Source organism: Nesoenas mayeri (genome assembly GCF_963082525.1).
Source record: "Nesoenas mayeri genome assembly, chromosome: 5".
NCBI lineage: Eukaryota > Metazoa > Chordata > Aves > Columbiformes > Columbidae > Nesoenas > Nesoenas mayeri.
This window is the reverse complement of record NC_137548.1, coordinates 29680170-29695514: the sequence shown is the minus strand read 5'-3', so window position 1 is coordinate 29695514 and position 15345 is coordinate 29680170. Positions and strand designations below refer to the sequence as shown.

The window sequence follows — 15345 nt, the reverse complement described above, 5'->3', positions numbered from 1 at the left end:
CGGCAAAGAAATCTTGCAGTAAGGTCACACTCCTCATTTGTCAGCAACAGGTCAATACATATTAGTCAAAATGACTAGTACACATTAGTTCACATACAGTCAAAAAGAACAAGTGCAGGACAAAAAGAGTAAGTGATACAGAATTTCAGCTTTGTTAAATTCACAAAACTAAGCTTTGTCTTCTGAATTTCTATGCATGCACATGAATCTACAATAGTCAGAATGACACATTTAATACACACAAACATACACTCTCTGCATAATTCTTCTAAAAGAAAAACCTAACTCAATATGTATGTCAGCAAAATACTTTAATTTAAACTTTAGAAACAACAAGTGAGGCATTTAATGCAACATTTATGCAAGCAGGGTAGGCATTCTACTGCAAGTTGGACATGCATAAATTGCGTGCTCGTTTTTAATAGGGAAAAAACAGAGGATCCAATTAAGACTACTGAATAATGCAAGATGCACATTTGTCATCTCTCTCTTTCTTTCACATTCTAAGCAGGGGACGGGACTAAATTACAGACACAAAGTGCAAGCATCACATACAAACTTAAACGAACAAACAGTTCCCTTTCTGTGCTTAACACGTTAAAAAACAAAATTATGCCTCACTAAGCACACAAATGAACTGCATGTCTACCATCTGCAGAAAGTTAGGAAGGGTCACTTGACATGCTAAAAGAAATTACATTAAAATGGTTAAAAGGAAAAGATAAAAGATGAAATAAAAAACACCACTGCAAACTGCTAGAGTTTAGGATTAACAAGGCACAAGGACCTACCAACACAGAATTATCCAACAAGATTTCCTGCACAAAAACAAATGACAAACCAGTCATGACAAAACCAAAATATAGATATCACAGTGATACCAACCACACATGGAGACCATTACATGTAAATTCAGCATATAATAAAATTCAGAATCTTATCTCAAACACACCAAAATCCTAATTTGCTTAGTTCATTTGTCTTATATTGAATGTTGAACACACTTAAATTGCAAGCCAGCTGCCCCTAAAGTTAGTACTTAACAGTACCAAGACAACAGTGCGCCATAGTTACTGACATTGTATACTTATTGTATTTCAAAATATCTTTAATGTTTTGCAGCTGAAAACTGATGTTTGCTATATCACAAGTTTACAGAGATAAACTCTTCAGAAGTATGTGCTCACATAAATTGGCTTCAGAGCTAATGTTAGATGTGATTAAAAGCATATGATTTCTATTCCACTGGAGCCAAGAATTTAACTGACAGGATAAGCAATACTGTTAGATGCACAGCCCCCTGGAAAAAGTTCCAATTGACAAACAAGGAATACTTTCAGAAGCTGAAGAAGGGAAGTTAGATAATGACAGGCACATGTACACAATTAAAAAAATCAAAAGAGCCAGTGAAGCTGCGTATCCACTGCCCAAGTCGTGTTTTGTTACTGCCAGCATAGTTACAAATGGAACAGTCTAAATACTCATGCTCCGAGGGGTGGGCAGGCAGGTGGAGCAGGCAGCTTGCAGCTGCTTGCAGAGGTTGTGTTGGCATGCCCAATGCCACATTTATTTTAAAAAGAAAAGAAAAAGAAAATGTCTGTTGCAGAATTTTAAAAAGGCGAGTTTGAAAACACAGAAATTTTCTGGAAACCCTGGGGGAAAAGGGTAGAGAGGGAAGTTTGTTCAAATGTCGCTAAAAAAAAATATTTGCACATTTGTTTTCAATATTTTATGAGAGAGAATTAATGTTTCTATGGACAGAAGGGGAGAAGATTGTTTATCTGACCACAGATTCCTTGCCTCGCCTGTTTTTCTGCCTTAAATAAAGAATGCAGTGGCGAATATCCTTACTATCTAGCACTCAGCTTTTATACTCTACTTCCCTTTAAGACTTCAAAACACATTGCAAAGGAGGACAGTCACATCTTTTTCTCCACTTGCAGGAAGTTAAACTCATGGATTATGACTTGCTGAGGGTCACCTTGCAAGCCAACAACAGAGTCAAGAGCAGATTTCAGGTCCAGTCCAATAGTTTGTTCTGCTTCCCTAGCAAGATGGTGATTTAGTGGGTGGAAACTACATGGATGGATGGATGGAGAATGCACAAATGCAGAATTCTGCCTGTGCAATGATCTTCTCACAGACCTGCAAAGCACACACTTAAACCTTCTTTGTTTATGACGCTCTTGAGAGAAATATTGTCATTCACCGAATTGTCAGTATCAGCAACATTGGCCATAGTTTTGTAACAAGTTCATGAGAATAAGAGAAGTTCATTGTGTAAGGCCACAGGCTTTGGTGGAACCCTCTGCGTGAATCTCACAGTAATTTCTGGGGTTGAGGTGAACACATACATCTGTACAAATGCATGAACACACACTGAAGTCATGGACCATCTTTCTTCTCAATTGAGTAATTTAATACTGTGTCAATACTTTGAGACAATTTGTAAAAACAATAAAAATCAATAATATTGTATAGACAAGACAACTTTATCATGATAACCTTTTTATTAGTAGGTACTTGCTATTAGTTAGAGAGGTCATACTGTGCATGGAAGCAGACTGCACATGGACTTACATTTGATCCCAAATCCTAATACATCCTCTGAGCAAGAGAGTGTCTTATATGAGTTGTTCTGATTTTATCAATGTAAGAAAAACTGTGTTTTACTCAGAGAAAATAAAATCATAACTGGTACATGTTAAAAGAAAGAACATGTCAGGTGAGTTCCAGTTCTTCTGCTACTATTAGATCCCTGCCTAACACAATGTGAGGCTAAAATTTTTATTTTCCAATTTTTCCTGGCTCCCACAATCATGTTTCCAGTCAAACTGAATAAAGATAAATAGAAGGAATCCAAACGTCATACAAAATCAATATATGGTTACTATTGGTATACTAGAGCTACCCAGGGGAAGATGTGAATAAGAACTGTGTTAAGGAAGACGAGAGATTAAAAGAAACCCACCATACTTTATTGTCTAGGTTTTTTCTATTTCTCTCTCATTTACAGAGGGACTAGGCAGCCTTACGTAAGAAAAAAACAACCAACCAACAAAACCCCCTAGTTAGCCCTTGAAAACACATGAAGGCTAATAACTACCAGAAAATTATTTCTTGTCTCTGCTTTCTTCATAGAACTAAGTGCTTGGGAACACCAGCTACTCAAAGACAGAGACTTTGGGGGAAAAAAACAAACAGACAAAATCCCAGCAAACAAACAACCCCCCCTGCCACTTTGTCAAATGGGGCTGAAGAAGAGTTTTGGCTACTTTTTTCCAAAGACCTAGCTTGGCTGTTACTTATGTAAGTGTCAGAAATTTTTATAGTGACTGCCAAGAAGTCAGTACACTGAAGCACCGGTGCTGCAGAAATTACAAATTACATCATGAAAAAAAATCCAAACAGAACAATTCTCAGCAATTAGTACAAGCTCTTTTTTTTTTTTTTTTTTTTTAAATCAGTCCTTCACCTAAGACGTAAAAAGCAGCATAGGAAAAACACTGGCCAACACCAAATAGCTGGTAAAAGTCCAGCCTAAAACTGAAATGGATGTTATATCCTGCCAGACAACTGGCCTTAATAAGAGTAGCAGAATGTGCTTGCAAGCAGTTCAGAAGGCCAAGATTTCTACAGAATGTGCTCATCTTGTAAAGGGGAAACAGAAACTGAAGAAAAAACTGAAAAAATAAAGAATACTTGCCTGTAGGAGGATATGAAACACCTCACCACTACATAAGGATCAGTTTATCTGGTTAAAGAAGCATCTGCATTTTTAAAGTGTTTCTGAACAAAACATTTTAAAATGCAAAGATACACACTAGTAAAAGTGTACTCACACACAGGCAGCTGACAAGGCTGGACAAGTTGACATGTCGCGGAGCAAACATGTGAAGCTGCTGAAGGCAAGAGATGGCTTGAGCCTGAACCAGGCAGTCAGGATGATCCTGCATCACTGCGCAGCCCAGGAGACAGGAGGTTCTTAAGGCTGAAACTGTCGCACTGCTGCCTACATTCCGAAGAGAAAAAAGGTTTAGGTTTTTCATTTAAAAATATCAACTTTTTTATTTTTAAAAACTTGATAACCTGTCTTTTTCCCAAGCTACCCCTAACTGTCAATCTCTTGAAGGATGCTTTCTGTAACTGTGTTATACTCCGATATCAATGAGTAACCATCACATTGCTCTGTGAAAATTTCAGTGTCCAGGTATCCAAAAGTTGATTTAGATGCAGATTTTAAATGTCTGTGTCATAACTAAGACATAGACTGGCTCTCAGCTCTCAAAACATGAATATAGTATGTTTTCATGCTGAATGTAAAACTTTTCAGCTGAAGGTAAGGCTTGGAGAACCAGTTCAAACGAAGGAAAAGACGTGGAAAAGAGACACTACTTTTTAAAAACTAGGAGTCATGTCATCTTCACAGCATAAGCTCACAGCCTGTGAAATACTGTCTTACAACGATGAAAAATACTCAGCACGCAGTTCCTTGTTGATAAAATTTGAATTACACATTCATACAATGTTTAGCAATTTTGTTGCTAAGCTAAACAAAGCTGACACTGTTGTTTATGGCCTACCTTGCAACTCAGGGCCCAGTGTGGTAATAAGTGCATTTAAACAGCGACCAAGGCTTTGGTGAACTTCTGCGTAAGCAGGAGGCACAGTCAACAACAACATGAGAACAAGAGATAATGTAGGTTCCACATGCACATGATACAAGGGACCAGCTAAATCTACTATCAGTGACAGAGAGTGTAGTGCCCATGCCTGCAAAAGAAAAGCAGCAGTCAGGTAATGTCTACATGATAGAACAAACGTAAGATCTCTTTAGAATTTGATAGTTCAAGTGAAATTCAGTAATTAAGTGTAATGAAAATTGCACTTTTAGGCTCCAAAGGGACAAATGGAGAGGTTACAGAAAGAAACTTTAACAACCTGATGCTTGATAAGCCATTTTGAATATTTTATGAGGAATTCTATGTTCTGCAATGAAAGAACTGTTTTAAATTGTTAATTTTTAATTAAAAAAAAAATTAAAAAAATCAACCTAATAGTAAATAAATTTAATAGCGATTATTCCTCAAATACATCATACTCTTTGCAAAATTTCTTAGTTCCATGTGCAAGAACAAAAGAATTATGAAAAAATACTACAACAGAGTTAGAGTTGCTGAAACAACATATTGTTTTAGTCTCCGTTATTTGCACCAATAGCCACATCTGTTTCATGTCAACCTACAGTTCTCTGTGTAAAGATATTGTAGATAAAGCTTAAAAAACTATTTAAGCGAGATTTAGGCAATTACATGGAATACACTCAATGTCTCTTAAAGCTATTCTGATAGATAACAGAGAAATAATTTAAACTAGTCTTCAAAACATCTTGTCTTATCCAAGGCCTTACTGATCAAGTTCTACAGCATTCAGGCTACAAATCCCTGTTATTTAATACATAACCCTTCAATAAGAAATACTGTGAGGTAAACTTTGTAGCAGACACTGACACAAACAAAAAACCTAGCTACTCTCTAGTCGAGGTGAATGTGAAATTAGTCAATTCCTAAAACATCAGGTATTGCTTTTGAAACCAGTGTATCTCAGCCTTAACCACCCCATTGAGAGTTAATTAAGAACCTCCCACATGTCATCATAGTTCTTGCTTGAATGTGGATTTCAGTAGGGGCTGTGATTTTTACTGCCTTTGTGCTCCACCCATCACCTATGAGGTACATCTAAGAGGCCGTGAAGTGTTATTCTTACAAGAAAAAGCTTAATACTCCAGAATATAAATCAGTTCATGTGTAACATAACATTTTTAGATAAGTGACAAGTACCTGTACATCAGGAGAAGTGTTGTCCTGAGATAAAGTATAAAGGATTCCAACACATGCATTCAAGTGCTGAGTAGAACCTATTCCTCCTAGGTACCTATACAGACATCCCAGAGCCAAAGAATGACCTGTTCTTGACACCACATCCCTAGCAGATTTTAGCCTATTAATTATAAGGAAAGAAAGCTGTTAGTGTAATGACCAAGATTAATAGCATTTAATAAGCACATCTACAAATGGCATTTATCCTACATAAACACAACAATATTTTATTAGACATTGATATTTTGCCAAAATTCTAAGTTAATTTATCATCTCTCATCTGAAGGAAATACCAAAAATATTTTAGATATATGTAAATGATGCTGCTAGAACAGCAGCCCATTTAATTTATCTGAAAGTCTACATGCTTACTTATACAATCTTCTTAAAGAACACAAAAACTAAGAAACACATGCAGAAGCCAGGCAGTGCTTTTTCCTGATAATTTCTTAAGTAACATCAAATTCATAAAGGAAACCAGCTTTTAAAAATTGTTACCATAATAGGGGCCAGGTAGATTTTCTCAAATGTGTTTATAAACTCAACCAGTAACTTACCACACCTTTTTTGATCTTACTTGTCAAAACTGACTTGCGCTAATCCAGCAGTGAAGGCACTGTCAGAAACCACCTGTGCCAATCTGGCCAAACACTCTGCAGCAGCACATCTCAGGAGGGGATTATTGCTTTCCAAGGCACCCATTACCAGTGTCAGGGCAGACCTTCTAACTTCTTCTGGACCTAAATTTCCCCTGCAGTTAGCCAAGTGCTAAAAATAGACAGCAAGACAGTGTAGTAATCAGAATGTGTTTTCCTGTCAGTCGTGCAAAAATTACAAGACCTGCAGATGGAATCTGATTTTCTTCCCCTTTTGTCTGAGGAATTTCTCGATTTTTATTGGTTATTTTGTAAGTTAGAAGTCTAACTCAGGTAAGTGTAAATCATGGCATGTTATAATATCAACATTCTGATCTTAACAAATACAGGATAGACTGCAGTAGAACACAATAAAACCATGCACTAGCATAAAATTCAGGAAGCGATATCAAGAAGAAAACCAGCGAAAACAGAATAATGACAGAAAGAAAATTCCCAGGCCAAACAACCAATGATAGAACAAGTGGTAATGGGTTCAAACTGGAACACAAGAGGTTCCACTTAAATTTGAGAAGAAACTTCTTCTCAGTGAGGGTGACAGAGCACTGGAACAGGCTGCCCAGGGAGGTTGTGGAGTCTCCTTCTCTGGAGACATTCAAAACCCACCTGGACACATTCCTGTGTAACCTCATCTAGGTGTTCCTGCTCTGGCAGGGGGATTGGACTAGATGATCTTTCAAGGTTCCTTCCAATCCCAAACATTCTGTGATTCTGTGAAGAGCTACAGCTGGTATCTGGATTGCATATTAAATATGCCCCAAATACAAATACTGAACAATGAAAGATCTTGCCTATTCTGAAAACATTTTGCCTTAGTTTGAAGAAAGCCTAAGAACGGAAAAATAAAACCTGCCCACAAACAAAGGAAAATACAAATAAAGTATCATGGAAAAGCAACAAATGGCAGATAATTATGAGATTATTTTACCAGTCACTACTTTTTTATTTATACAGTAAGAAATATGAAAGAGACAGTGATAAAGACAGAAATGATACAAACAGAATTTTTCCATCTTTCTCTTATTTGAACGACACTAGTGTGGATGACAGTGTACTAGAGTGTACTAACCCTTTAACACTATAAAGAAAAGGGAAAAATTAGACTGTGACTCTTCAGCACTTAAGAAAAGTGTGACATCATCAAAAAAATGTATTATCACAGAAAATAGGACTGACCTTCACCTTGACTGTTAATCAAAAGAAGAACTTCTGTGTAGACACATTTGAACCAACAGTTGCCATGTTTTAGTGACAGAGAAACAAAGGAGAGAATCAAAGGAGAGAGAGACGAGATTTACCTTTAAGGAAGAAGAAAAGGCTGACACAACATTTAGTTGTACTATTTGTTGCCGTGAACCTTTTGTTTGCTTTATGGAATTCAACAACTGTTCTAACACCTGGAGCCTAAAATAAAAACAGAAAAGAAATCAGAGAATTAAGGAAACAAATCAAGCTTTTAATTTTTTTTTTCAATACATAACAAAGCCTATATATTATAGAAACAGAGGTGGAACAATTCTATTACCCTAACTGTTCAGTATTTCCCTTCAACTGACATCCCTGTCTACTACAAAAAAAGTTGTGTTCCATATTAGAATAGGTAATTACTTTATGAACACGAACATTTTGCCTTTGTTTCCTTATAACATATGTATTCACAGATAATCACTTACATCTAAGCAACATTAGACAGATGTTATTAAAAGGAACCGTGTACAGGAATGATGCATTTTGACTTCCACTTGAGAAAGGAGGAGGGAAAAGAAAAAGAAAAGGAAAATGCAGTTATCTGCCACAAGTACTTCAAGTCTTGAGAAAAACCTGAAGAAAACCAACCAGCATTCTGATGACAGTAGGGTTAAAAAGCTCAGAAAAATAGAAAGGGGGGGGGGAGGAAAAGGCAGTCATTGAAGACAGAACGAGGAAGGAAACACAAGTCAGAAGAACGTGTCATAAAGCACGTGGCAATTTTATAGGCAGGTATGTTCATACACAAACAGCTGCCTTGGGATGACACTAAATCCCAAGCATTCTGAACAGTGAAGATTGGACTCACATGCTAAGCATTCATCCCTTGCAGGAAATTACAAAACTATCACCACCTATAATGATCATGATCCGAGTGCTAACTACAGCTGGCTTTGAAAATACAAAGCTGTTTAATTTAAAAATAATTGATTTGCTCAATGCTGTGTTCAAAAAAATTACCAGCAGTACCCAATAAGCAACAGAGTACAGAAATCTTGAGGAATGTCGTGGTTCAGCAATCAGTGTGCATATAAATGTGAAACAAAACTAAATGCCCTGTGTGCAGTAGGAAGATACACATACCCAAGTCTGTGATCCCTTTCAAGCATTCTTGTATCTCGACAGAATTGTTATGACATACACTCTTGTTTCTCCTCGTCTACTTTTTATGAAGAATGAGGCAGCATAAGGGTTAAATTTTACTGCAGCTTCCTACCCATTTTGTCCCTCTTTGGTTCTACATCATTTAGTAATTATGTGTTGAACACTATAATAATTGTGTAATATCTCTTAAAATAACTTCTATTTTGATCTGGCTATTGAAACAAAGTATTATTTTTCTTGATCAACAGAATTTATTATAATGACAGCAACCTCTTACTGGATGTGTGTATTCACTCTGAGTAACTTTAAACAGAAAGTCTAACAATTTGTTAGTCTGAATTATGTTATTCAGATGGTTTACAGAATCCACTTACACAATTCATTATTTTTCCAGAATTGTTTTCGTATGTGTTTAATCTCGCACACGTGACCATCTTTTAGCATCTTCCAAATTCCCCAACAGTTAGAGTTACTACTTTACCTGTGAGATTCTGATACATGGGAAAACATAACTCCAAAAAGATGAGTTGCTGCGCTGATAACAGACAATACAGGAGGTAGAGGTTTGGGTACTGAATCCCCTTTTGCAACTTTCTCATAAATTGCGTAAGGGTCATACTCCAGGCTGCCACCAGCTATGCTGTTACCTAACAGGAGCTGTAAGAAGGGAAAAAAGTGATGACCAAGTCATAACCAGCACTGAGCAAAATAACTAGAACTGTATGAAATTAAAATACCATCATTATACTAGATCAAAAAGTACCTGCTCTTCAATAAATCGGTGGTCAGTGTCCTGCAGTAAGGGACCAAGTAAAAGGAGATCATTCTCATGACAAAGTGGTGGAAGCAAGAATGTAGAGGTATCGATCTGGCTATCTGGGACAGTCAAGTCAGCCACTAACTCTTTTAGAACAGCACAGAAGCTTCCTTTAAATTAGAAACATATTCAAAATTTTTGTTAATTATTTCCTACAAGCAACTTTGGGAGCAAGATATTTATATTGCAATAGCAACATTGAACTAACATTTTTTTTTAGGTCTTCAAATAGTTAATTGGAGAACACTACAGGCGAAACAACAGACCCATCACCTAAGATAAGCAAACTAAGCACATACAGCAATCTAGAAGCTGAAAACCAGAGACCTTTACCTTTACAGAAGGCATAATGCCACACAACAGCTAATCCAGTAAGTTAGTTACATTTACAATTGAAGTAGAGGAAGAAAAGCAGTTACAAGCACAGACATATGTCTACTACAAATTTCCTGAAAATTAATGCTGTGGAACGCATTACATAACCATGCAGGAATACTTGGACTTGGCAAGCAGATGCAATTTCAAACATACATCAGTTTGATAAATAACCAAAAGCTGCAGAATGTACTCCCCGATTTCAGGACTTTGCACTCAAAAAGCAAACCACGAGTAATATACCGTATGCTACGTTATGATAATTTATGCTGGTAGTTAAAACTTTCACATATTCTTGTACATAATATTTCAGATAAGACTGTGCATTATACATCAACAACAACATTAGGCATTCTAGGTTTGACTATTTTAGGTTATTAAAATAGTCCCTTCAGAGAGAGAACATTTCCAGTGCTGAACCACATGTGATGAAAAAGGTCTGGCTTATCTGGTAAGTTGTGTTGAAAAACACTGCAGAACTGATCTTAAAGAATATACACACTCTTTATACAAATATTACATAAGAATTTACCTCCAGAGCATCAAGATTGCAAAGTCAAGCCCTCATGAACTTTGTAATATCAGGAAATCAATTTCCAATATTAATGTAATATTGGAAATATCAGCATTAAAGGGAGCTTAACTTCACATATCTAGGTCTTTGCATTCAGTTTGGTTGTTGGATGATCACACAATTACCTGTTTGCACTGATTCTAACCTCCCAACACACAGAAGTTCCAAAAAGTGGGACAACGCCGTTATCAGCACCTCACGGGCCTAAGCAGAACAATTTCTATAGCTGGAGCTGGTAGCTGCAACCAGCTGGTTTACCCTTCCTGAGTCTTGAATCTCTTCTGAGAAAGCTGATCACCTTCCCCTATCATAAACTCCCCCGGCATCAGCCTCTTCCCTGCAGGCATCTGGTGCTTTGTCCTCCTCCCTGACTAATTAGCAAGGATGTCAGTCCCAAAATGCTTATCTCAAATCTAAATGTAAAAGCTCAGCACTATCAGATACACACGATCATGCACAGATAGTGTGTTAAAGGGAAAGAAATCGAGTCTTTTTAAAAACAACAATAATTAAAAAGAACAACCAGAAACTGCTTTTTCATTAGTTATTACCCACTACAATAAAAACAAAATTTGAAAAATCCAATTTATGTGAAAACAGCTTTTCAAATAAAATGTAATAGAGATACTTAGCAATTTTTAACCAAATTAACATTTATTTTAGTCCCAGACATTTGGCCATCCTCAACATGTCAAATAATATTACATCAATGTAAAATAGCTCAAAAAATTGAGCCAGAATGTGGCTCCAGCATCCTAACTATTCATCTCATCCTATTAAGAAAGAGAAGTGAATGCATATATCCAATTTTATGGTTTAGACAGCGGAACATAACAAGCACAAAAAGCTGAAGAGAATGAAAATAACCCTAATGAGTTGTCTGACAAAACACGTTAATTTCAGACCACAGAAAATGTCAACAAATCTAATAATCAAAATTAAAACTCCTGAAATTATTTGTATGAAATTACCAAATTGGCCATTATAATAATTAATTTTTTTATATCAACTCACAGGAAATAAATGTTTTAGTCTCAAAAACATGAGCACAGCAGCATCCAAAACTAATGAAATGTGAAAATGATCGAGAATATAAATCACCATCATAGAAACAGAACCTGCTTTTCCCAGCTTAACAACTTCATACTTTGCGTCAGCTAAATTGCAATGTCTTAACTGTTAACGCAGGAGGGAAGACAGCACCTACAACATGCTAAACATTTTTCACTGATGTTCAAGTTAACCCAATACACTCTTCTTCACATCTGTCATTTCTGAAATACTGCAAAAAAATCCTCTGTACATTCACAATAAGCCTTCATAATTTTGCTGTTTGAGCAGATACTGATTTTTACTGATGACAGAAAGCAGCAAGAGAAACATCAGCGAGGCTGAACGAGAGCAGGAAAGGACCAAACGGAGTCTAAAAAAGTTATCACAAATCTAAAGCTTGGAGTTGAGAAAGAGGCTTGGAGCCATCAATAAAGAATCTGTTTTCAACTGTTTATATTGCTGGGTATTTTGTTTTGTTCCTCTTCTGCTACAGAAAAAAAGCTTTGCACATTATTTGCAAATACTAAAAGCTCGAGTTACTATTCCTACTATATATCCCCATCACCAGTTTTCTCAAAAAGAAACAACTTGCATGTTTCTAGCCTCTGCCTAACTACCCAGCTCGAAGAAAATGGAAGGAAATAAATCCATGAACTGGTGAAATCTTCTCATTCAGTATGTCACTCTGAGCCACACAATATGTGCCAGGCTGTGCAACACAAGAGTGCACCTACTATTCTTCCTAATCGTAATAACTAAAATTATACAGAGAAAAAACACTCTGGGTTCCATATTCATATGGTTTTCCCAAATAATTTATTTCAAAAAGTTACAGTATTTGCAAAGACAGAGTTTCTGCATGAAGCTGTCATAATGGAAATAACATGGAAAGAAAATTATTTGTTTCAAGTTCTACCTTAAAACTTTTTTTTTTTTTTTATTACGTATTTCTAAATGATACATACTTACATGTTAAAATACATAACAGACCTTGACAATAAGCTCTGGCAATATATGCATTTTCATTCTTTCCCACATCTCATACTGATGTATTACAAACAGGTGAACAACTCTGAGACTACATCTGACAAATTACTGTTTTGATTCTAAGTCAATTTACAAAGCTTTCAGCAGGGTGACCACTTATATTTTTAACAAACCTTATAAGCTTTTTCTCTACTTATTGGTTCTAGATTGCAGCATCCCCAGCTAGGATGCTCTCTCATCATAGTCAGACTTTATGCTGTAAAGTATTGTCTATTTTTCAATAAAGTTACACCATATGCAAAAATCCCAAACAAACTAAGAAATCACCAAAACCATCCACACTCAAATATCTGTATTCTACAGTACATTGCCTCTGTAATAGTATGGAAGAACCAAAGAAGTAACTTGCTGTAAGGGATGTAGGTGTCATTTTCAGCCAAGTCCAAATCACAAATGAATACTACACACTACGCTTCAAGCATTATATACAGACTTCTAAAGTGGCAAAGCCAAAGGTCAGCGATTTGTCCTTATAGAGATTCATTTAGCGGTTACCACTAGATGGAGCAGATTATTTGAGTGAGGATTCACAGAGGATGCAGCCAATTGAGCGCCTGGCTGGCCTATATTCTCTGTCCTGATGAAATACCCTGTACTTCTTTTTGCAACCACCAAACACTCTGGTTCCTTATTTCAATCCATACAGTACTCTATGGCTAACTAGTATATTCACATGACAATTGAAAGACAAAGGTATTTAGTGTTTTGGTTGAACTTCTAGACCTGTCTAACCATAGTGCATAGATATTGGATTAGAGGATTCTATTTTAAATACTGCCAGTTTTGTTCCACTACAGGAAAGTGAGCCTATCCCCAGATTTTTTTGACATTTGTCTTTAAATATAAATTTTTCATCCACAATCTGAGCAGGATCAGAGTAATAGATCTATAATATATAAATCTACTTGAAGCAATTAAATTCTTTTAATGGACTATATTCAATTGGTTTTGCTATAATTACACCTTTTGGACTGAGGTTTCAATGAAAAGTAAAACAGGCATCAAAGTAAATTCTTCGAGTAGTTTAAAACTGTATGGTTGTCTGCCTTCAAGTTTCAACTAAAAATACAACAAAAGTCTGTATTTGTAATAGAAGAGGGGAAAAAAGATGATAATGAACATTAGTTTTTCAAAACCATAGTAACTTCAGTACAATTTCATCAAATCTAAACAGAGGGAATAAAATTTGTTTATTAGAAGAGGTGGAACTACTCCTTGCTAACTGAACATATGTTGAGTAAAAAGTTAAAAATGAGCCCATGATATTTTAACAGATATCTCTTTGTAAGGAAATACATACCTTCATAGGTCTTTGGAGGCAATACTGCTAGTAATTCATAAAGTTTATGTCTGTAAACTGTTGATGATGTTTTTAAAGAATTTCCATATGATTTACATATTGAAGAAAGCCTTAAAATATGCAAAGCACATCAGAGATGTTAAAGACTAAGCATTATGTAACACTCCAGTTTCATTTGTACCACTTTAATGAATATTATTAAAATCTATACATACAAGTACAGTTTCGATTTACATTACCAACAGTAGAAGCAAACCAATTTACTTCACATGTTCTGACAGAACCACTGTTCTCCATTCCCAGTCATTAATTTTATTTGATACTAGATAAATAAATAAGGCTTTCTATTGCCTTTGATTATATGTATACTTATTACAATTAACTTTTTTTGTGGATATATCTCTGTAAATTTGAGTTGAGATCCCAAATACTACGTACTCTTAAGGCAAAAGTTTAAAAATTACAAAGCCCTTTTCCAGCTTAGCTCTGAATCTAAATATAAAAAAATGCCCATCTCGAAAACTTTTGTTTTTTTGAACTTTGTTATTTTATAAAAAAAATGACCATGCTTAAACATAAATGTGCATGTTTGATTTAAAAAGCAGAATAAAAGCACTAACTTAACAACAGCATGCAATAATTTCTTCCCTCGTTTTTTGAAACGATACTAGAAAACACAAGACACATTGTGGCAGCTACAGACTTCAACTATACAGCTGAATTCTATACTCTAATTTTTGTACTTCGAAAAAACCCATTGTTTAGAAAGTGCACTAAAACAAATACAAGAAGATTGCTCTGTAGCTTTTCAAAACCAGAATCTCATTTAACAGTTCGATACACACACTTACTGTGTCAATAAATCAACAGCACTTGGGAGTGGAGGAAGAAGTCTCTGAACAACTTCATCCGTGAGAAGACCAGCACAGTGGGAAACAAAGCTCTTGATAGCTAGAAAAGGAATTGGATATTAAGTTACCTAGTATGAAACATGTAGAAGGAAAAAAATAAACAAAAAAATCACATGAGTACAGTAATAACATTGTTACCACGCTAATAATTTAAAGGTAGAAGAAAGCATGCAAAAAAAATGTAAAGTATTTTGACTAATAATTTAAGAAACTGACAAGAATCTCAAATGAAAAAAGTCATATTTACAGATTCACTGTTTTGGTGTCTTAGCTTGGATGTTCATACACTGACTTTTAATTGCATATATAAATCCAAGCATTTTTTGCTTTTTCTTATGGAATATAAATCAACTACGCGATAATTCCATGATAATAACTAAA

General features: G+C 35.6%; 1 protein-coding gene across 1 annotated transcript in view; it reads right to left on the bottom strand.

Moving 5' to 3' along the window:
• Nucleotides 1-15345, bottom strand: part of HEATR5A (HEAT repeat containing 5A) — a gene marked incomplete at both ends in the record, with an annotated part of 54269 nt that overhangs the window by 19308 nt on the left and 19616 nt on the right. Inside the window, 9 exons of the mRNA XM_080345908.1 lie at nucleotides 3843-4012; nucleotides 4584-4773; nucleotides 5841-6000; nucleotides 6457-6647; nucleotides 7834-7939; nucleotides 9369-9544; nucleotides 9651-9810; nucleotides 14050-14163; nucleotides 14905-15004. Coding sequence (XP_080202034.1) covers nucleotides 3843-4012; nucleotides 4584-4773; nucleotides 5841-6000; nucleotides 6457-6647; nucleotides 7834-7939; nucleotides 9369-9544; nucleotides 9651-9810; nucleotides 14050-14163; nucleotides 14905-15004 — 1367 coding nt within the window. The remainder of the gene's footprint in view (nucleotides 1-3842; nucleotides 4013-4583; nucleotides 4774-5840; nucleotides 6001-6456; nucleotides 6648-7833; nucleotides 7940-9368; nucleotides 9545-9650; nucleotides 9811-14049; nucleotides 14164-14904; nucleotides 15005-15345) is intronic.